The sequence below is a fragment of the Scaptodrosophila lebanonensis genome, unplaced genomic scaffold (assembly GCF_003285725.1).
Source record: "Scaptodrosophila lebanonensis strain 11010-0011.00,11010-0021.00 unplaced genomic scaffold, SlebRS2 tig00001415-arrow-pilon, whole genome shotgun sequence".
Taxonomy (NCBI): domain Eukaryota; kingdom Metazoa; phylum Arthropoda; class Insecta; order Diptera; family Drosophilidae; genus Scaptodrosophila; species Scaptodrosophila lebanonensis.
In genome coordinates this window covers 7,269,063-7,292,848 of record NW_022060742.1, presented here as the reverse complement: position 1 = coordinate 7,292,848, position 23,786 = coordinate 7,269,063, and the positions used below count along the sequence as shown (strand labels likewise).

Sequence of the window (23,786 nt, the reverse complement as noted above, 5' to 3'; positions counted from 1 at the left end):
GCGCGAGTTGCCACTCCTTTTGTCCGACGACATTTGTGGTTTCCCAATACTGCCGCGCCGCACATAACAACTTTAATTCGATTTGTGCAAAGGCAGTAATGCCCTGGCACTGTAGCTGATTGTGAAAATGCATAAAACATAGTAAACAGCTAAAAAAAATTATAAAAATAAACAAGAGTACAAAAAAGGAGCCAGCAGCAGCGCTCGCTGCGCTTCAGCTTTAGAGTGTGTGCGTGCGTACGTGTGTGTGTGTCGGGTATTTTGTTCTGCAAATAAACAAAATTATTATTGTGTTAAATATAAATAATTAAAGCCAGCTAGAGTTAATGTAAATTATATGTCATGGAGACCATAGAGGAGCAATCAAAATGCGGTAAGTGCTGGTGGCGCAGGTACTTCGAGATCCATAAAAATACTGCCAGCGTCGGAGTCTGCGACGCCGCCGCTGTCGACGCAGCACCCTCGCAAATCATCTCAAATTTTTCAATGTCGCTGCGGCGGATCCGCAGAAAATGGTCAGAACAGCAAAAGTGTATAAAAAATGTCGCTGGCAGCAAATAAATATTCTTTATAGTATATTACTTTTTTTGTTAATACCTAAGCAGGGCAAAATGTTTTTAATGCGACGAAGTATGAATACACTTGTAAATTTGTTTTGGGTAAATAATGGAATATATATGTAATTAGCGAGCGGCTTAGTCTAGATAACATTATTGAAATTCCTGTACGTATATCTCAAGTGACCAATCCCTTTTCTATAGTATAATATATCCACGAACCACTTGTTCCCTAGAAAACTATCGAACGATTTTGCTTAAGTGTGAGGCCTCTAACAGAAACAAAAGTCGATAAAATATAACAAGATAAACAAATTAAAGTTTCTCAAATAATAGAGTTGAAAAGGAAAATGTTTTGACGGATATTTTATACTGAGACTTTTTAAACAATCAAGTGCTACTTCATTTTTCTTATATAAAAAAATCTAAATGTTACAAACAGCAGACTGAATCTCGAATTCCCTTTGTGAGGGTATAACAATTTTTAAGAAACACGTCAGGGAATGTTAAGCTTTATTTTGTGAATTTATTTCTGTGTATATTTAGCGGCGGCGGCGCTGGCATGAAAATGTGTGCAAAACGCTTCTCATTCAGCCCAGAGCCCAGTCGAACGCAGCCCCGCAAGGACGGCACTGTACTGTAGATTAGGAAAACGCTTACAGAAACAACAACAACCACTATAGGGTGCTTTACGCACACACGCGCATTTCCAGTTCCTCTGCCTGCCATTCTTTCAGGTAGTTTCACGGCATGGGCTGCTGCACAAAATGATATTCAAGGGGTCGCTTTGTCATGTATTTCAAGGGAAGTTGTTGCTGTTGTTTTTGTTGCTGTTTTACCTAGACCGCCGCATCCCTACACATGTTGACAGCCCGCACATGCCAATAACAGCGCCTGTTGCCATGTAAAACCCAAAAAAAGAAAGAAGAAACACGCCGACGCTCAATGCTAATGACAATTTTGCGTATGCGACGACGAAGACTTTGAAGGTCTTCCCTCTCTCCCGCGAATTCGTGACCGCTACACGTCAAGGTTCTCTCGGAAAACATATGTAATTTTTATTACATACAAGATTCCTCTTTGATGAGCCCATTTCGTCCATTTGACAGTATCTGACTAAAACGCTTTCGCATAAATGCCACTCAATTAGTTTTTCATCACGCTTTTGGCCCACATCCAAATGATGCGGCAAGAAAAGCGCATGCAGCAAAAGCAGCGGTCCAAAAGGAAATTCCCAGCTACATATACGGTCAGCTCTTCCTTCCCACCTGTGTCACACTTTGTGCTTTCCTTGCACCATACCTTCTTGCACCTTCCTTGCCCGTCCCTTCCCTTTTCTTTCCTTTGACCACCTGTAGCTTCAAAAGCGAAATTTGCTATGCGATCGCATTTGATCGTCTTAGTCGCTCCTTAAACCTCAAACTCTGAGGGTCTGCTCGGCCACACCATGTTGCATTTGAGGGCACAAGCTGCCGCAACTCAGTTAACTACTTGCTACAAAAACAACAACAACAACAAGTTGGTCACGGTTCAAAGCCAAACCTGCTCGTATTTCGCTTATTTAGGGCCACAGCGGCAGGGCGAGGACTTGCAGCAAAGACAGCTTAAGCAACGGTCACTCTATCAAGTGTATGAGGATTTTACAGGTACCTATACACATACATATATAAGTATAAACCACACTGTCAAGTCAAAGGGGTTGAATTTTACAGCTTTGTGTAGGGAATGAAGCAATAATTGGAAACACTATTGAAGAAGGGGAACTAAAACACCGCCTGTAAATGCAATCGAAATGTAACTAAAATTCTGTAAATCTCTTAAATGTCGAGCTTTCTAGACTCGAATCTTTGTTACTTCACTTATTATTTTATATAATGAAAGTTCTCTAAACTGGATCATCAGTACATAGTATATTAGAATTATTTAAAAATAACAAAATTAACACTTTTTGAGCTGAGTCCACAAAGGAGCTAAATCTATAAGAAGAATGCTCGGTTTTTCTCTACCCATCTCTTATAATTCTCAAAGTGAAATAAATTTCTTGGGATTCCAAACTTCTTAGTAGTTCTTTTACCCTTAAGGTACCAGGTGTAGAAATTGGATAGACTGTTGAAAAATGAATATTAGAGTGCCGCAAAAATAAGAAATTCTACAAAAAAACGAAATGGAAGGCACAATGCGACAAAGTTATTAGCTAAAATAAGTAATATTTTGCAGAGAGTAATAGTACCTAGGACTACAGATATTGACTTGACATTTGACTTTGCACATTCCAAAATCTTTGTAATTTAACATTTAATTAAAAACATAGTTTAGGTGAAACTCTGTTGGAAGGTCAAAAAACGTTCTGATATGCAAATCGATTCACAGAAATGAGTTTAGGAGGGAGGGAACTGTCGACTTTCTTACGAAATTTCCCTCAGGATATCTGATGCATTTAACTTTGCGAAATATAATCTAATCTGGTGAAGCGATAAATCTTATAAACCCATTCTCAAACCCTAATTAACTTCAATATTAACTTTCTTTTAACTAGTTTAAGGACCACTTTTGGTAAGCAATTCTGAAGTTACCAAATTTTAGTGCGAAATTTCAAGAACTACGGGAGTTATGGAAAAAACATGAATTGTGTGTAGTGGGGGAGGGGGGGGTGTATCTGAATAAAAAATAAACATGACCTGCCTAGGGCTTATGGGAATCTGGATACCGAGTTTAGTTATTCTAGCTCTTGTACCTTCTGAGATCCTTGCGCTCATACAGACAGACGGACGGACAGGCGGACATGGCTATATGGACTCGACTTGTCACCCTGATCAAGAATTTATATACTTTGTGGGGTCTGCCACGCCTCCTTCTGTGTGTTACATACATTCGCACAAAACTAGTATAGCCTTTTACCCTTTGGGTACAGGCTATAAAAAGGAAAATGTTTAATACTTGATAAATGTTAACTGTATTGGTGAGTTAAAGCTCAACTACGGGCGACAAAATGTAAATCAAATCTAATTGTAATATCCAGTTCGTCGCTGAGAGAGCTCAAGTTTTATTTTCCTTCGATGTCTTCATCATAAAATGGGACTCCTAGTCAAAAGGAAACGACAAGCGTTGTGTGATAATGTTTTTCCCCATTTTGACGAGCTTCTCTAGTACTCGTACGCAGTTTGCCTGAAACTTTTAGGCGAAGTTCACACAATTTAAGCAATGTATCAGCTTATAGTTAAATTTAAGGAATTTTTTATAGACAAAGCTCTCCTCTAGATAAAACACCCAAGTGCTTACTGAGAAGCGCAATTGCAAGAAACTGTAAACTGTAACTATCTGCTCCTCCCATTAGTTGATGGAAAACATGAAATTATATTTAACAATATAGCATGGGTTAAGTTAAGCGACTTTTTTCGCGTCACTTCAGCTAACAACTTTTTGTTATCGTTGTTGTTAAATAACAACTCGTATATTTATCTGTGCCCGGGAACTTGACCATTTCGCAGCAGCATTGTTTAGATCGCAAAATCATTGTTATTATTTCAATTGTGTGTAAAGTTCTCAAAAATATCCGTGATCAGCAAGATCAACAAAAGAGACAGCTACAGTGGCTCCTGCAGAAAGGGGTCAAGATCCATTTCTCGATTTGTGGAAATTTGCAAAAATCATTTGATGACAGTCGTAGCAGAAAAGTTTTTTCCCATCGCATTCAATTTGAAATTTAGTGGCAGTTGCAATTTGTATTTATGTGTTTATCAATTGCCATTATTATTTATGCACAGGAATTTTATTTGAAACTTTTCCAAGATGCCTGCGTCATGCGGCAGTAACGTCGTCTCGCGTCTCCAATTCCAGTCTCTAGAACATCTCGATCGCCGGCAATTGCCAATTGGCGGTTACAGCTGCACAATTCTGGATAAAATTAATGCACAGCCAGGGGCTAAAATGAATTGCACTTGAAAAATTCTAGACAGTATGAGTGTGTGGGCGGCGGGCGTAGCGCTAAAAGCTGCCGCGACGCTATCATCGACAACGCCAATTTTTCTGTTGTTATGTTTTTGCATTTTTCGGGCTTGTCAAAACTAAAACAAACAGAAGGTTCAAGCAAATGTCTAGCTATGATCGCAGAGGGGGCGCGGAGGGGGACAAGGCAATGGTGTGCGCACATGCAAGACAAAAAACTAACAGAGCAATAATAACAATAACAGAGCAAATAGAGTTGTCAAGCTGTGGGTGTCTAGAACACAAAAGCTAAAGCTGCTCACTATTTATGAAGAAAATAAGAATGGAATGCTAGAGTCGAGCGGGTGCAACTCTTAAATACCCTTAAATACTTAAGTAAGCAGTCCAACAAAAAAAATAGAAAAAAAAAATATTGTAAAAATGCATTCAAATAAAAATTTAAATAACTTAATTAATTAATTTAATAAAATTAAAAAAAAATTCAATACTGTAGATAAGTGGAGACATCTGTACAGTTTCAACAGCATACATTTACATTAGTTACGGGGGTTTTGAAAAATCACTAATAGCGGAGGAGTGGGGGCGTATAAGAATAAAAATAAAATAAACTTGACCTGTCTAAGGCTTAGGGGAACCTCCATAGCAAGTGTTTTTATTCTACCTCTTGTACTTGCTGAGATTCTGGCGCTCATACAGACGAACATGGCTATATCGACTTGTCTTGTCATTCTGATCAAGTACATATTTAAATAGAATTTGGGCAATAAGCTATTATACCCATTTACCCTTTGTGCAAAATATATCAAACTTAATACTACTCTTTATTTAAACATTAATATTGCAATCAAATATTTGAAAATGTACATCTAGTCCACTTGGAAAACAAAATATAATACTACTATCAGGAATAAGAATCTGAAACATATTAATTTTTCTCGATTTCTATTACAATGCATTCCCAAATCTTTTGATATCAGTTTTGGGCTTTAAAAACAGGCTAAAACATACTAAATTGGCAACTCTGCACTCGAGTCACAATTAAAATTGATGTCAACAGCTCGCAAGTGGCTGCTAATGATAGACATCGAGGCTGCTGTTGATTATTCGTCTTTAACCCGATAATGCCCTTCAGCACTGACGTCTTGATATGTGCAGACTCGCAATTCTATTTGAATAATCGTGTGTTCACTTATTATTCATTCTGACTGCTTTGTTTATTTCTTGTTTGCTTTTCAAACACACTTTTTGCACAATTTTCTCTGTGGCTTTTGGCTGCTCCTATTCCTATTGCTCTAGTTATTTGCATAAGCAAGTGGGCGAGTGGGCGGGAGAGAAGAGGGGCTGGAATGGGGCTATAAATATAAATCATAGCCATTCGATGGGGTGCCTCAATTAACTTGTTATACACTGGTTCGCTTCTCACTCACTCACACACACTTCTACTTAATTTTCCATTTTTCAGAAATGTCCATTACGACGCTGCCCACGCGTATCTGTTTGGTGGGCGCGGCGGGGGACGATACATCGACTGTTGCTGCAGCCGAGAGTTTTGGCATACCCGTCATCGTATCGCCCACGGGTCTGGATCTCGTTAATGATATGGATTGGCGCACCTTCTATGTTTTGCCGGACTTTGAGTGCGAAACCTTCGAGGCCATACATAAACTAAAACAATGGTAAGTGATCCTTCATAGACGTTTTCTTTCCCCACCTTCTTTTGTTGTTGTTGTTGTACTCGTATTTTTGAAGCACAAATGTGTCAACAGCATCACCAAGTTCGTCAGCTTGAGCGTCTATTAATAACACCTTGCGCAAAAATAGACATTGAACGGCGTTCTGTAAGCCATTTTTACCAAAAACAACAAGAATTATACTTAAATGCTGGGCCCCCACATGCGGCTGTCAAAAGCGAAAAAAACCAAAGTGAAAAACCGAAACGCGCGCGTTACCCACAATTTGCCCAAAGAAGTGTCACATGGCACTCTTAAGTCCATCCAACAAAAGCTGCACAGAAAAAAAAAATGGAATGGAAGCTGTGTACGTGTATTATCGCAGTGGAAATACTCTTTCATAATCAGATTAAACGCTTGCAAAATTAACCAATAATGCGAAAAAGCAGTTTTAAATAATTATTTTCATATAAATTACAACAAATCGCTCAACAATAGTTAGATATCTCTGCTTTTAACACCCGTAGTCTACCTAATAAGGAAATTCCAAAAACAAATTTTCTGCGTATTCACGTAAGGCATTTTGGACTTTAAATTTGATATCCCTAGGTCTTATAGTCTCCAAGATATAGGCGATTATACGAACAGCGTTACGGAAAAACCCCCATAGGGGGAAGTGGGGGGAAAAATAAAAAAATAAAACAAACTCGTATAGCGTACACACATAAGGCATCTTTGTGCAAAATTTGGTGTCTCTATCTCTTATAGTCTCTGAGATCAAGGTGCTCATACGGACGGACAGGGATTGATGGAGCATTATTTAAATTCTAGTACTAGTACTGGTACTACTAGTACAGAACTGATTGATATAAATAGCCTTACTAAGTTTCTCCAGGATTAGTACGAAGGTTTTTTACTAGTAGTGCTGTACTATATACTATACTAGCATCATGAAGCAAGAGCATGATTTAAATTCTAGTACTAGATAGAGTATAAATGATTTAAAATAGTATATTTTTATTAAAGTTTTTGATATCTTTTGTCGCGTAAACGTAATTTGAACTGAATATATATACGGGTTTCACTATGTCCGTTATAAATGATTTTAAATAGTAATATCTTTTTGATATAAATAGCCTAACTTAGCGTCTCTTGAACGATTTCCAAGACTTCATTAAGTTTCTCCAGGTTTTAGTACCCAACTAGTACTACTAGTACTTAAATCAGAAATCATGAAGCAAGCGCATGATTTAAATTCTAGTACAGTACGTAAGTACCAGTACTAGTATGTCAGCCGATATTCCATTGTGTGCTTTTTCGTTATTTCTAAAATACAAACGTTTCTTGATTTCTGTGGATGTTTGTGTACGATTTCCAAGACTTCATTAATTTTCTCCAGGTACTGTCTCAATTCTTAGCCAAATATAATCCCCTATCTGATATTTGACAGATTCCCTTTTGTTATTGTTATATCACTATTATCTTCTTTACATTGCCCAACAAATTTTTGTTCTATTCGTCTCTATCTCTCTCTCTATAGTTTGGTTACTAAACCTTTTTGGACTTTTTCAACTACAAGTATTTTGTCTGAGGCTTTGAAAGCATAGCTATTGGTCCTAAACTTTAATCTATCTGTCGTTATATTTTATGAAGAAACAATAAAAAAAACTAACAATTGCAAGCTGAAATTCGTTTTAAAATGTTCTTTTTATCGTTTTACGAAATTATAGTAACTTCGAAAAAGTTCATTTTTTAAAAATACTACCATCAATGCCTATTTAATGAATGCTTTACTTTCATAATTAACAACAATAATATAAGTATGTATATAAATACATCGTATAAATTTTTGTTCGAAATTGAATTTGAAATTGAAACTTGGCTGTCCCGACTGCGTAGGTTCTATGAGGGTTGGGAATGGTGTGTGTGTGGGGAAAGGGGGGCTCGATGAGATTGACAGCGTCAGCCATGCGCCAAACCGCAGACAGCACAAGCCTTATAAACCGGGCAGAACGGATACAGATACTCTTTCATTCTCTACCCCGCTTCTCCGGCTAATTTCTGGCTGCCATTTTCGCACTTTTTTGTTTGCTTCGTTGGTCGTGTCTGCGTAAATTCTTCAATTCGGCTACAAATTTGTTGTCAAATTAGACGAAACTCAACAACGTTTCATAATTCGCCATGCTTGATTAATTTGCAAGCTGCGCAAAATATTTCACAACAACAAAAAAGAAGATCAGAAAACATGCACGCGGCTGCCTAAATGTTGTATAAATAATATTTTTTATTTATTTGTGTTTGCACACATTTTTTTTAGAGGTCACAAAATGCGTTTTCCAGTGGGTGTGCAAATTGCTGGGAGAACAGCCAGAGCTCCCATATTCCCCCACCGCTGTTGTTATTATTATTGTTGGTGTTGTTGTTGTTGCTGTTGTTTCTGTTATTGTCTTGGCACGCAATTTCTTGATGTTTTTGCACTCTTTGGGGGGCGCTACGCTTTCATGTTGAAAACATGTAAAGGGGCAATAACAACATGAATGCAAACAAGAAAATTGCGGCAATAAAAATTATTATTTATTTTCTAGATTTTCATTCATGTTTTTCCTCAAGTTTCGCGAACTATACATACAAGAGTGTAGACTCTGGCAACGTAGTAGCGTGCAAATTGTATTCACAAATGATCAGAGCGTAAAGTATATATGTATATATGTAGATATATAATATTATATATGGCCCACAACAAAAGAATTGACACTTTGTTATGACTATTCGAATTTTATGAAGTATAAAATGAGTTAATTAAGCGTTTCAAGAAGGAATAAAAATACATAAATCAAAGTCCAAATTATGACGAATGTGAGTGTTGTTGATGAAACAGGAAATTCGACATATGTAGGTATACATACAATATGAAAAATTCGCATTTCAATTATATAAATGTACATTGGAATGCACATACATTGGAATGCACGAAACAAGCAAATGAGTGAAATTGTCAGTGTTCTTTCCTTTTTTAAATTTGACTAAAGCTCTGCCATAAAATGTATTCATTGAGAATTTGTATATATATTTGAAAGCAATACATACTGATAGATAGAAATTATTCAAACTGTTTAAAAGAGGGGGTAGATTTAGTATTCTATATTGTTTAAGCAATTTTACATATGGATGAAAAATATCTATGGGGTATAAAGGATTTCTTATGTCTTTTGTAACGTATTTTGTAGTATCATTAACGAACTGCTTATGTAATAATTACAACATATTTTCCCCATTTTTTCCTACTTTTGTACTAAGATCTATCATCAGCTAGTGACGAAATGCTTAGTGAAATTGGTGATACCATTGGCACCATCAATTTTTATTTTGTAATTTTAACAAAAAATGTTGACACAAACAAATATTTGTTTATCTGCTAAAGATAGCAAGTCCTATCTGGAAAAAAAAATACTCTTTTTCTTCGAGTTTGTTGACATAGTTTTGCTTAATACCATTATATGCCTTAAGCCATGAGTATGAGTGAAGTATATTATGGCTATGCAAATCATATCGGCTATTAAACTGTTAAAAATCATATGGTAAATATTAGTTTCTTTGGCCATTTGCTTTAAATTTTTAAACAACTAGTGCCTAAATGTTACATAGAAAAAAAAACTCCATTCTTTATTGGAAATCAAATATAAAAAATATAAATTAATATAAGTTCGAAAAATTCATTTCTAAATATTTCTAAAATAATTTTGTTTTCAAAAAAAAATAAATGAATTTGTACTTTAATTTTTATTTGGAACTATAACGAACTTGCAACCTGTTGCGTCATTTAAGCAATGCTCTTCGTCACTAGCTATCTTGATCAGTATCGTATTCAAAATGTTCGAACTTTATGGTGGAGATTTATCTCTTTATTATTAGGATTTTATTATTTTCTTGCTTTCAGTTATGGTTTGTAAAATGAAATATATATACCAAGTTAAGTCAGAGTGGACAAAATAGGACAATATGGTGCAATGCGTTTCGTCACTAACTTCACTGCCTATATCCTATTAAAAATTCTCGTACTTTGTGGCAGATATTTATATCCTTATTTATGTAAATTTTGTTTATTTTTTGCTCACCCTACCATTGTTGTCAGATTCCAATCATTTTATTTTCTTTCGAAAACCCTTGCTTGGGCAACCCCCTATGAGAACGCATTTAAAAACAAATACTTAACACCCACTTAACCTTCGCCCGCCAATTATGCCATAAAAGGCGCTGTAAATTGTTATTGCAAATACATTCATATTAATGACGATTTAAAAACCGACTGAATCATACATACTACGCCCAATTCATCGGCGAAGCACTTAAAATTGTCGCCATGCTGCCTATTTTTGGGAACATTTTCATTCAAAGGAAAATCGGGGGTAATAAAAACAAAATAAGAATTGTTGCTTAAGTGAGGAAAACAAATTTGTATGACAATTTCAAATAGAATTTGCACTGTGCGTTGAATTTTTCTAAAGAAAACCAAATGAGTTGTCGTTGCCGTTTGTACGAGTATGTTTTACTCGATTCTTAAATATCGCCAAAAGGAGGCGGAGGCGGCCGCCGCATAGCTGACCATTGCAGCAACCTATTGGCGCCAAGAGCATATAAAAATTTTAATTTTTTATAGAGCGATGTCAAAAGTGTTGAAAGAGGCTCCCCTCACATACATACGTACGTTTTTGTGGAAAAAACGGAAATGCTTGTGAAAAGCAAAGAAATGAAAAACATTTCGCTAAAAAGCAACATTTTTATTGTACGGCCAGCGATTTAAGCATATAATTTATTGGCATCAATGTGGCAAATTAATTATGATCTACGCACCCTGCCCACCTCCCATCCCTCCGGAGCACACCCTCGGATTTCCAATTGCCAACCCACCCATTTCCATTTCCTTGGCTATCACGCTGTCATTGACTGCTCTATAGTTTTGACCCTCAACAAGTTCGAGTGTTGGGGCGAAAGTGCGGCGCACTTTACAACACGCTCTGGAGATGAGATGTGGATATGTGGTTGGGTCTGGGTCGTCGGTCCAGTAAAGCGACGGAATATGCATGGAGGTCAACACGATTTGACGAGATGACGAATAAATCCACACGCTGCCGCATATTTTCGCTTTGACTAACCGATTTTTTCCCTCTCTCATATCGCACACCATATTTTTTTGTTTTCCCGCTGGGTTTTCCTCAATTCGACGAATTTTAATTGTTTTTGCGGAATTTCTTTCAAATATTTAAAAACCACCACCTCCTCCTCTATAATAAAGCACACTCGACCCGATTCTCGCGGGGCACATTTCACCTGCCACGATGCTGCTCTTTGTCTCTTCCTCTCTGCTGCTATGCGCTTTGTTTACTGTTGTCGCCGTTGTCAGGCAGCATCCAATTCTCACATGAGAGATGTTTGTCTCCATACATATGGATATACTCGTATGTATGTATTTGTATATATTTGTATAATGCGGCGGCAGCAAGTGGAATGTGCGAAGCATTTTCTATTTCCATTCCATTTTCATGCGCTCGCTCTTGTTCCGGCGGCGGCGGCGGCATTTATTCAATAATTTTCCCAAGCAACGTCCGCAGTTGTGTTTGTTTAGTTGCGCTGATAAATTCATAAAAAGTTTCATTCAACAAGCTGATTCAAGATACAAATAATATACTTTAATTATACCAGAATACACGAATGACTATTGTTTGTGACTAACTCTAACGGCTGAGTGTTTAAATATTTGCGCTGCAAATGGAAGTTTGCTGCTACTGGTAACTATCTTGTGTCTGCGGAGTGTTAAGAGCTCCTTTGCATTCCAACTAACAGCTTTTTGAAGTGTGTGAGCTGTGCGTCCAAATAAGATATAATGTCACAGTGTGCTTAAGTGTGGAATGGGCTATAAATTCTATAAGTAACACTTTCAAAAGTGCTGTTTGTTAATACTCTTTTGAGTGTAAACTGTGACTGAAAATAGTGTGAAATGTGAGAGCTGTGTGAGCTGAATAAAAGCTAATGACATAGACTAAGAATTCTAAAAAGTGGAATGGTATAAGAACTCTTAAGAATACTTTGGCGTGTGTGATGGACCGAAAAGTTCCAACTTCACAAAATCGTAACCTAGAAATCAACTAAATAAAACATACCAAGTTTTATTCAAAGTGCCATATAACACATTTGGATTTCTCAAAAGTGTAATGGTTTAAGAATTCTCAAAGTAATATGTATTTTCAAAAAGGCTGTTTGTGACTAAACAGACACACTCTGGGTTGAAATGTGAGAGCTTTATAGCGAAATTAAAGATAGTGTCATTCAAATAGAATGAACTAAGAATTCTCAAAAGTGGAATGGAATAAGAGTAAATTTGTAGGTGATTCGTTAATTACGCATTCAAGTTGTCATTGCAATAGATCTAATACCGAATGGATAGATCACTTCTGACCACTTATTTTATTAAAACTCATATTCTATTAAATCGCAATTCTGAACATAATGAATCTTGGTAATAAAGTTCTCATTAATTGGAGATGTAACTTTGAAAAACTACAGCTTATACTATGCCATAAATTAGATCACGACGTCATCTAAAGGTGAACTGATTTCTGCAATTATGTAAAGCTTCCCCATAATTACAGTCGTGTTTCAAAATCAAAATATCAAAATACAATATCCGATTCGAAAGATCACAAAGAATTAAAATATAAAACTGACGATTATAAAACATGTTAAAGCGATTTCAACAGCCTGACTTTATTCTCCAATAAATTTGAATAATTTTATTTATTGTTAAAAATATAAATATCAAACATTTAAGAATGTGAATATCATGTGAATTTTTCAACACTTTTAAATCATCATAAATTTGATTCCTTTTATATAAATACTTGTATATAAAATTAATCGTAAGATAATTTTTTAACCATGTTCTACAGTTCTATCTCCTCCATAAATAGGGCTAGTTTTGCAATATAAAAAGTTAATCAAGAAGTCATACAAAAAAAAACAGATTAGCATTGTGAAGTCGTATTTCAAAGACTTCTCGACTTAAATATATGCGCTTTCCTTTCACATCCTTTCTGACAGACAGTTTCCTTTAAAAACAGAGGAGTTATACCCCATAATAGAAACAATAATTAATAAATGGGATGTTTATTTTTTCGACTGTGCATTAAATAGATTTCCCTGGACATTGAACTCTGTGCCACAACTTCTGACAACATACATCTGTTGTTCTGCACAATATTGCTGGGATCAGTTCACGGCGCAACCCCATTTTGTAGATCTCTCTGTCTTTGCTGTGGTGGCACATAAATGAATTTTAATATGCGCGGCCCAGTCATAATAATAACATAAATAATACAGACACTTTAGAGAGCAGCCCACAACTTCCGTCGCAGGTCTCCTAATTGATTTGTTTACAAAAACTTCCGGCTACCGTTTGGTAGCAGCCGTAACAAGCCATAAAAACCGAAAGATATACGCACGTATGTGCATTCCACATCAAGAGATGATGAGTGATATGCCTGAGAAGAGAATTCCCGAAGAAACATCAACACACGACAGAGTCAAAGTTCAGTTCCACTGAATATTGTTTGTCGGGATGCAAAGAGGAAAGGCGATTCATGGCGACGATGTATTTGTTTACATAGCTCTTGAGAATGGGAAGGAGAGAGAGAGAAAATTATACACCTGGTGCTGTTGTTTGTTCGGTCAGTTCTTGAGGTGCATCTTGTGGATAGTGCTCCTCTGGGTCCATCCATTCAGCTTGCAGTTGTGCGTGAGTTGCCAGAGAAGACGGATTGTGCGTTTAATGTCGGAAAATGTGCTAAATTTTATTGGATAGCCCAAGGTCAATTGCTGCATAAAAACCACATGGCCTTGCATAACTCAAAAGTGTGCCATAATAAATATTTAAGTGGATTTACTTTAATTTCCATTGCAGCATTCTTGGGCCACCCGCTTTGAAGTACGCGGCCGAAATGAAGCAGACATTGGGTCAGAATTCGCGACCCATTTACAATTATGCGATGCGTGGCGTGGTCACTTGTTTTACGGGCATACGCAAGAAAGATGAGCTGGTGAGTAGTTGCAGGCGATATTTGATGCAGTAGCGGAAATTAAATACAATAACACAATCCCTTTCCGCACAGACAAAACTGGTAAATCTCATACACTCCATGGGCGGTTGCATCAAAAAGGATTTGAATACAAAGACAACGCACTTGATTTGCAATCACAGCGGTGGCGAAAAATATCAGTAAGTAGCAAGAGCGAGCAATCTATCGAAGAAAATAAACTAAACTCGCTCGAAAAAATTCCTAATTAATAACAATACCAAGCCATATACAATTAAAGCATTATAATGACGTACTATTATTATTATTATTCTTTGTTTTACTTAGGTACGCGAAAACCTTTCGTTTGACAGTGGTGCGACCTGCCTGGGTCTATGCTGCCTGGTCAGCGCGTGACACGCCCGAATTTGAGGCCACACAGGATACCTTTACGAAGGATCACAAACTCAAGGCATTTGAGGGACAAAAGATTTGCTTTTTCGGCTTTCCCGCCGAAGAACACCAACACATGGTCGATGTGCTGTTGGAGAATGGCGGTGTTTGCGCCGAACTGGACGATCCGGAGTGCTCGCATGTCGTGAGTTTTCCCTTAGCCTTAGACATCTACTAATTAGAATTGCATGCGCTGCATTCGGTTGCGGTCTATGAGGCTTTTTAACTTGTTCCTATTGTTGTTTATAAAGTTTCTTTGGTTTGTTTTGTGTTTTCGCCTTGTGTGTAAATTTCAATTTTGTGTCTTACAGGTGATGCCCAATACGGGCGCTGTTCTTACAAGCACTAGCACAAATACTACTAACAGCACTAAGTCGAACACTACTAATCCCAATCCCAATAGCAGCCATATCCTAAGCACACCCAAAGCCAATGTCAAGGTCGATGCTGTCGAGACGCCGCCGCCGCCGCTTTCGGCGCCTCATACTCAGCCTCAACTTTTGCCCGGCCCGCTGTCGATTAAGCGAGAAGCTCAGGCGGAAGTTGATGACTACGATGATATACATTTTGACGAGCGTTTGTTTGTGGAACCTGAGGATATGAAACCTGCCTTGGATGATGAGCTTCCCGACTCGGATGAGGATGTGCTGCCAACTACCGTTGAGCAAAATGCGAGCACACCAAAGACCCCCAAAATGCCGCCGCATATCAGTATTACGGCGGCCACGCCTGCAGATTGCTCATCACCCATAGATGATGGTGTTGTTCTCACATTGAACGAGCCGAACGACTTCCAAGAACCCACCCAAAATCTGTCACCCATCTTGAAGGCGCCCAAATTGCAAATCGAAACCATAAATGAGTGCGATATGGAAACGGAAATGGAAACGGATGACTTGCCATTGGGTGAGAATGAGCTGAAGCGCAAGCGGGATAGCTATGACAATATATCACTCATGTCAGTGGACTCGTTCGCACTGCCGACCAGCACCAAGAAGCCCAAACTAATACGCACGGGTTCCATAACAAGAACCCTCAAACGCTCCATGAGTTTTGTGGCCGATCGCACTCCCATTATAAAAACATTGCGTACGCGTCGCAGTTCCGTGGCAGCGGCAGACGCGTCCGCCTATTTGGACAGCGAAGCGGGAGATGATTCCATATGTTCCCTAGCCTCTATTAATAGTACTCTGAACGAGTCTATTCGGAAACCCGTTAAGGATAAGCTGCGCACAATTTGTGGTCGCATTACTCGGAGCAGTAGTCGCAAGGCGGAACGCGAGAATGGCGCTCTTATTTTGGGTACCCCAACAACCCAAGACTGTATACTGGATAGTGGTTTTAAAACTCCAAAGGCGCCGATTCCACGATTTGGCGGCGGCAGCACTTCGACCACCTCGAAGACGGCGAAACGTCTCTTCGGGCCACTTGGCCTCGCTTCCTCCTTCACTGTAACTACCAATAATACTAACACAAATCTCGATGCTAGCAACAGCGAAGCTTCCAGTATTGCTTTCTGCGCAGCTACCGCGGCCATTCTGCCCCTAACAGCTGAGTCAACATCAACATTCACAACCGCATCCACATTTAACGAAAACTCATCAACAACCGCTGTACATAGTGCCGTGGAAATAATCCAAACCGATGGTCCCATGCAAGCAGCCAAATCGCCCAATCGAGGGGCTGGTAATGCACAGCTAAATGGCATAGAAGATCCCTCCATGGCAATGGTATTTCCCTTAAAAGCTTTACACAACCACACGCAAAAACAATATAAAACGGCACAAAAATATTCGCATAGAAGATGATTAGAAAAGGGTTCGCAGTTCAAGCTGAAGCTGAAGAAAAAGATGAGTTACAGAACAGTTAGCTTTTTTGTCAATTAAAATCAACAAGTGATCGATAAATGATGCGATCACTGATAGCTTTTTAATTATTGACTGAAGTTTAATTACTTTTATTGTCTGTTCCCATAAGTTTACAAATATTAAGAGCATCTGACAATTGGCTGTGAAAATATTAATTTTCAAACACTTTAAAATTACATCAAAGTTGTCGGTGCATTAGGAAAATGTTTCTAATCTAAATGTCTGACAAATATCCTCCTAACCAACCGCGCCAATCGAACTTTCAAGAAAAACATTTTATTTTTAAAATCAAATAATTTATTGTTTATAATTATAGAACTTTCCTAAGGGTGACCAATAATTGATTTTAATTCTGTATAATTTTGAATTATTAATAACTGTTTTTCGGAATTTATTTCCTAAATTTATTGCAATATTTTTTGCTCCTATCATATTTTTCAAAAAGAAGTAAATATTCATTTTAAATATTATTAAAATATTTTATGTTTTCATTATTTTTTTTGTTACATTTTAAAAATATTTTGTTAAGTTTTTAAAATATTTTTTTAAATATACATTTTTTAAATTTAAATTTTTTATATTTTTCACAAAAATATGTTTTAAATTTTTTTTATAAAGTTTTTGTTAATATTATTTTTTAATTATATTTTTCATAATATATTTTTAGTAGTTAATTTAAAAAAAAAATTGTAAATGAGAATTTAATTTTTGTTTTGCAGAATTATTATCTCTAATATTGAAATTTTTTATACCCTGTACCCAAAGGGTACAAGGGTATATTAGTTTTGTGCGAGTGCACATGGAACACACAGAAGGAGGCTTGGTAGACCCCACAAAGTATATATATTCTTGATCAGCATGACAAGCCGAGTCGATATAGCCATGTCCGTCTGTCCGTCTGACCGTCTGTCCGTCTGTCCGTCTGTCTGTCCGTCTGTCTGTCCGTCTGTCTGTCTGTATGAACGCAAGGATCTCCGAAAGTATAAGAGCTAGAATAACCAAACTTGGTATACAGATTCTCCTGAGACCGAGAAAGGGCGAGTTTGTTAATTTTTTCTGATCCACCCCCCCACTCCCCCCCTATTACCAATTTTCTATAACTCCCGTAATTCTTGGAATTTTGAACTAAAATTTGGTAGTCACATTAGGTTAGTAATTATATATCCGTATACCAAGGTCCATTATGATAGAATGATCGGAAAGAAAGTTATAGCCATATAACCAGGCCCAATGCACACATACATACATATGTACATTCTGATGTAAATGTATGTATATGCATGCATGGAATATTTTATATTTAATTAGTTAATATTTAGTTAATTAATTAAATTAATTTAGTTAATTAATTTAATTAAATTAATTAATTAATTTAATTTAATTAATTAATTAATTTAATTATTTTTTTGTGGGGTGGTACAGGGTATTTAAGAGTTGAGCCTGCTCGACTTTAGCATTCCTTTCTTGTTTTTCTTTACAATTTTGTTTAAATTTTTTTGCACAACTAAGAAGTAGGAATGGCCAGTCGGATGCTTAGGAACCCCATTTTTTTTAGTTATTCAATCTAATCTTATTCGATTACTTTGTTACATTATAATTTAATAATTTAATTCTTGAAATGAAACATTTTGTGCCTTTGGCTGATAAATAAAACGGCTGTTCTGGTGCTGCCAAAAATTTGTTTTGAGGGACTTTCAGCGGTCATTCTACAAGAATTCAAGTACTAATGCTAACCACTTGTATTTATTTATGTTTTTCTATGTTGTAGTTTAAGTCTGCAAAAGAACTATGGTCTCTGGTGCTTGCTCATCTCTATTGTTGTTTACTGTACATAGCACTTATAGCTCTATACTTTTAACATATTTGTGTTCCTTTCTTCCTCTCACGCAATTGCGCGCCCGCAGCACAATAAATATTGAATAAAAATTATTGTTTGTCTAACGCGCTCAGCTTCAATAATTGTTGGAAATGCCTTCGAGCTGCAAAAACTCTTGCAAAAAAAAAAAAACTTGAAAAGTATATGACACGCTTCAGTTAACGTTTTTTCTATTTTGTTAGCCATGCCTGAAAAAGCTGCTCCATAAAAACACACAAACAAAGACACACACACACACTTATACTCGCACAATCGCACAAACTAACAAATATTTGCACAAATGTTTCATTCAAGAAAAGGAATTTTTATCAACTAGAGAACACACACACACTCATATACACTTATTAACATGCACCCGCTCTACTCTACCCTCAATTTTATTTCGTTTTGCTTGCGATTTTTATGCCGTTTCAATGTTTTTCAATTCCAATACCAATACTCGAATACCCCGAAGCGAGTGTTGCCAAAAATGTGCATTAAAATGTTTTGTTTTGCCAAAATGCATTAAATTAATTTATTGTGCTGCTGCCGATTTGCGCTGAGATCTTTCACCCGATAGATGTATATATATATAATGTATATAAATATTTTTTATAGCGATAGATGCTTGACTTAATTGTAATTATTTGTATGCAGCAAACAAAACATTTTCCGAATTGCACATTTTTGTCTTTACGCGCGACTAGGCGTGCGAAATGCCCATTAATTGTACCATTTTTAATGATGTATACCCAATTCCCCATTATCATTATCGCAGGTTGTCGATGAGCACACGACGCTGACCAAGCCGGCGCCCAAGAATCATCACACACACATATTGAAATCGGATTGGTTCTGGTATACCATACAGAATGGCTATGCCAATGAAATGGATTACCTATTTGGCGATGTAAGTTGTGGCGATAAATAGCTTAAATTAGAATAATATCGGTAAATAGTGAAGATGTATCCCATAGGGTTTTGATACTATCAATTTATATTATATCTGGATCTTAAATAATGATTTATAGCTAATAGTATGAACATGAACTATTTGGTCATGTAAGTTGTTGCGATAAATAAATTAGAACATAAGAAGATCAACAAATAATAGGGTTATCCCACAAGGTATGTTTCTACATTTGCTTAGATGAACAAATTATTCAGAATTACCTAAAGCTAAAAAGTTGACAATTGAAAAAAGAAGTGAATGTGAAAGCGATCCCATACTCTTTTAAGTTTTATGTGTCCATCTAAATTATCAGAATATCCAAGTAACGATAATTTAATTGATCTTGTGATACCTTATCTTTTTTAATTCTTTTAAATATAATTTAGACTTTCACATATCTTTGTTATTTTGCAGAAAAGTGGTTTAAAGGTGATCCGATAAACTGATAAAATGTTTCCCTAGCTTAAGGTTCTGTTAGTAATCATATACCATTATCAGTTATTAGGAAAAAGTGTCAGCAATGTTTCCAAAACTGCAGCAGCTGATTAATATAATATAAAACGTTATTCAGATTTTGTTTTCAAACTTATAAGTGATCTCATTATACGTATAGGTTTCAAGAACAATTCAAGTTCAATTATATAGTTTGATTTTGTGATTCTTATTACCAATAGATGCTTTTTTAGTGGAAATTTTTTGTATTTAATTTTACAATTTTATTTATTTACGAACGAAACACTAACAAACAGAAAAAGTGACTGCCAAAACAATGACAACGAGCAGAAAAAAACCAGAAAACAATGGTTCATCGCTGAAGAATCGTCACGAAACTTCACAGGTTTACCCACGGGACTATTTTAAATATTGCCACAAAATTTGATCAAAATCAGTAGAGCGGTTTCTGAGTTTACATGGAACATACTTATCTATATATGTACATACATACTTCCATTTTTATATATATGGGTGGATAAATCGTAATTCAGATTTGTTTTTCCAACTTATGAGAGATTTCTTTATACATATACTTAGGTTCCAAGATTCATTCTAATTTATTGAACAAAATCCACATTCCCATTCCCCCTTTTTAGCCCAATCATTATTAATTTCTCTAAAATTCCACAGTACTTGGATAGCATTACGAATACGCCGAATGTGGACCGACGTGATTCGCTGCCCATAAGTTTCAATAAACGGAAGCGTAAGCGTTTATCGCAGCGTATACAGTTGGAAGGCACTCCTTTGGGTTCGGGCAAGCGGCGCTCCTCGGTATCCGATGCCGGTCTTTTGTCTGTTTCGGGCAGCTTCTTTGATTGCACGACCAGTCCGGACAAATTGGAGAGCGATAAGCTGTTGCTTGCCGAGCCGGAGATTGGTGGCGAGTCCACGCCAACCAAGAAGTCGATGCGTTTCAATCATTTCATGGATTTCTACACCACAGAGTCAAACTATGTGGGCATATTAGACACCATACTGAACGTAAGTAATAATAATAAATTTAATAAATCTTTCCCCTTTCTAACCAAAACGTTTGTAATTTTTGCAGCTTTTCAAGAACAAGTTGGAGGAATTGGCGGAAACGAATGATCCGCTGCTGAATAAATCGGAAATCAAATCAATATTTGGCAACTTTCTGCCCATACACGAGGTACATCAGAGTATGTTGGAGGATTTGCGGAAATTGCACGCGAATTGGCGCGAGGATTGTCTCATTGGTAACATCATACTGCAGCATCAGGATGAGCTCATCAAGGCCTATCCGCCCTACGTGAATTTCTATGAACAGATGAAGGAACAGTTGCAGTACTGTGATCGCGAATATCCTCGCTTCCATGCCTTCCTCAAAATAAATCAAACGAAACCGGAGTGTGGACGCCAGAGCCTGCAGGACCTGATGATACGTCCCGTACAGCGTCTGCCCAGCATTAGTCTGTTATTGAACGACATACTGAAGCATACGAATAATGCGAATGCTGATCATGCGCGCCTCGAAGAGGCACTAAAAGCCATCAAGCAGGTGACGCTGCACATTAACGAGGACAAGAGACGCACCGAATCGCGCATGGCCATATTCGATATATTCAATGATATCGAGGGTTGTCCGGCGCATCTGGTTAGCTCAAATCGCAGCTTCATCTCCAAGTGTGAGGTCAACGAGCTCTCCGACTGTGTGAGCGGTCGCGGCGACAATTTGGTACTCTATTTATTCTCCGATTCCCTGGAGGTGTGTAAGCGACGCTCGCGTGGCTTCAACGCCGCTAAATCCCCGAGCGCCGCCAAGACGCATAAACATATCAAACTGATATCTTTGAACACCATTCGCTTTGTCATTGATATTTCGGATAGTCCGCGGGCCTTTGGCTTGCTGCAGCGTGGCGAGAAGGAGAAACTCTATACGTTCGGCATCATTGATGAAGAGACGGACAAATTGGTCTATCTGAAGAAACTGTGCATGCAAATGGCGGCGCACACGTGTCGCACCGATGCGGTAAATGACTAATACTTCTTACTGTATAACATGAATATTAATTATGTCTATTGACAGGACAAAATGTTGCTAAGTCGCACCTCACAAGAACTGGAAGTGGACATTAGCGATGTAAATGTCAGTACGCTGAGTAAGGCGTTCAAATTGGCGGCCAAAACACGCTTAAAGGTAAGTTTTATTAAATAATTAAATAATTTATTATTATTAAACATAATTGGGAATATAGAGGTCTGAACTTGCGGGGTAGAGAAATTCTACAATCTGAGTTTAATTTCACAAGTATTGGGTGATCAAAGAATTTAAAAGAGTATCTGTGCAGATAACAGAGTTTAATTCTCAATTAGCGTGGGTAATATAAAAATATCCCGTCAAGCTTTTTACTTCGATCAGTCAGGACTATGTGCAATTAATATAAATGTTGATGTTGAGACAATTTCATTCAGCGATTTGGTCGGACTTGTATGTTGCTTGCAATCCTTTTGGTTGCTTAACTGTTTAGATATTTGACGCTTAAGGATCTGACGCAAATTCATTTGACGGGTAAGGTTCTGAGTTAAAGTCGATGCTATTCGATTGGGACACAGTTAACACTACACAACGGAGAAAAGTATTGGGCTTTATTTAACCATAAAGGCTCATCAAGTATGCAGAACCTTTTCATAATTTCTTTCAACTTCCAGGTTGGTCGCGCATTCTCCTTCAACAAAACGCCGAACAAGCTGAAACGCGCCGTTTCGACGATGATGACCTCGCCATTTGGCAGCACCAACTCGCTGACGCCTGCCTCGCAATTGGCGCAAATGCGTTTGGCCAGTTGCACGAATATTAATGTAAGTGAAGAGCAGTAAAATAAAATCATGAAAGAGCTATTACTAATTCATTTTACATTTCTCTGAATGCAAACAGGAAGTGGACGACGAGGACTGCGCCAGCATGAGGAGTAGTTCGCCATCGACGCAATCAGAAATGCTTGTGGTGCCGCCCCTTTCGGTGCAGCCCACGCGAAAAAACAAGGCCGTTGTGGGTCGCATTTAGTGGCAGATAGCCGTGGCATCTCTTACTGCTCTATTCCATTTTACACTGCACTGTGTGTAGGCTTTAAAGCATGCCTCAAGGTATGCAAAACACAAAAGTAGGGAAGAAATCTCGCATATACGTAACTCTCGTTTTTGTAATCCCACACAACACGTCACGCGTCCAATATTGTTAGATTTTAAACAAACAAAATTTTACTGTTTAAGTTTTGTGGCGCGCTCTCGCAAATGTTGAAGCATTTTGTCGCAGCGCGCGATTTCTTCTTTGGCGGCAACATCCTGTCTGCCTATCGATTATGTAAACTATTTATAATAATGCTGTAAATATTTTTTCTCCATACAATTTTATGTATTGTGACACTTCTTAATTCGTGTGATCAATTATTGTACGGTGTCGCGTTCAATGTAATAATTGTTCAAATGTAACTAAACTCGTAGTGACTAAAAAACCAGAACAGAAAAAGGAACGAAAGCCTAGCGTTTAGCATGCATTCACACAATAATGCACTGAGCATCGAGATCGATTGATCGATCGATTCGGTTCGGTTCAGTTTAGGTGGCTGGCCTCTATTCTCTGGCCACACTCTGCAAAGCTGTGAATGTTTACTGAGTAAATTTAAAACAAAATATAATTTTACTTGTAAGCCAAACTAAAACTCAATTGATTTTAATTTGTCCCTACTGCTTAATGCTGTAGGTACTATATGCACAAATTGTCTACTATAAGAGAGATAATAAAGTATGATTATGGCATATATATGTGTATTTTGACTTTATTGAAAAATATGTATATATGTAGCTATTGATAACTGTGGCTTGAAAATCATTGAACAAAGCATATATGACTAGATCTATGATATGGTTATATATTGCCAACAATGAATGCTTAAGTTATATA

The 23,786-nt window shown here is 37.2% G+C and overlaps 1 protein-coding gene across 3 annotated transcripts; it reads left to right on the top strand.

Moving 5' to 3' along the window:
- Positions 1 to 86: 86 nt before the first annotated feature.
- Positions 87 to 23,544, top strand: LOC115632096 (protein ECT2). Of its 3 annotated transcripts, XM_030529078.1 has the most exons (12): positions 87 to 373; positions 5,965 to 6,178; positions 14,127 to 14,262; positions 14,335 to 14,441; positions 14,587 to 14,836; positions 15,003 to 16,421; positions 19,193 to 19,324; positions 20,492 to 20,845; positions 20,913 to 21,854; positions 21,912 to 22,022; positions 22,535 to 22,684; positions 22,761 to 23,544. In XM_030529078.1, the coding sequence occupies exons 1-12, from the start codon at positions 343 to 345 to the stop codon at positions 22,887 to 22,889; spliced, it is 3,975 nt and encodes a 1,324-aa protein (XP_030384938.1). In that variant the 5' UTR covers positions 87 to 342; the 3' UTR covers positions 22,890 to 23,544. The 3 variants fall into 3 exon arrangements, with proteins under 3 accessions (XP_030384938.1, XP_030384940.1, XP_030384939.1); XM_030529080.1 differs by lacking the exon at positions 15,003 to 16,421 and having other exon boundaries at positions 93 to 373; XM_030529079.1 differs by lacking the exons at positions 87 to 373; positions 5,965 to 6,178 and adding an exon at positions 11,871 to 11,958.
- The last annotated feature ends 242 nt before the right edge of the window (positions 23,545 to 23,786 follow it).

What these genes read in the sequence shown, in the direction of transcription:
- LOC115632096 (XM_030529078.1), top strand. Translation starts at nt 343, where the DNA reads ATGGAGACCATAGAGGAGCAATCAAAATGCG. An exon ending in TATTAGACACCATACTGAAC is followed by an intron (nt 20,846 to 20,912) that starts GTAAGTAATAAT and finishes TAATTTTTGCAG; the next exon opens with CTTTTCAAGAACAAGTTGGA. An exon ending in CGGCCAAAACACGCTTAAAG is followed by an intron (nt 22,023 to 22,534) that starts GTAAGTTTTATT and finishes TTCAACTTCCAG; the next exon opens with GTTGGTCGCGCATTCTCCTT.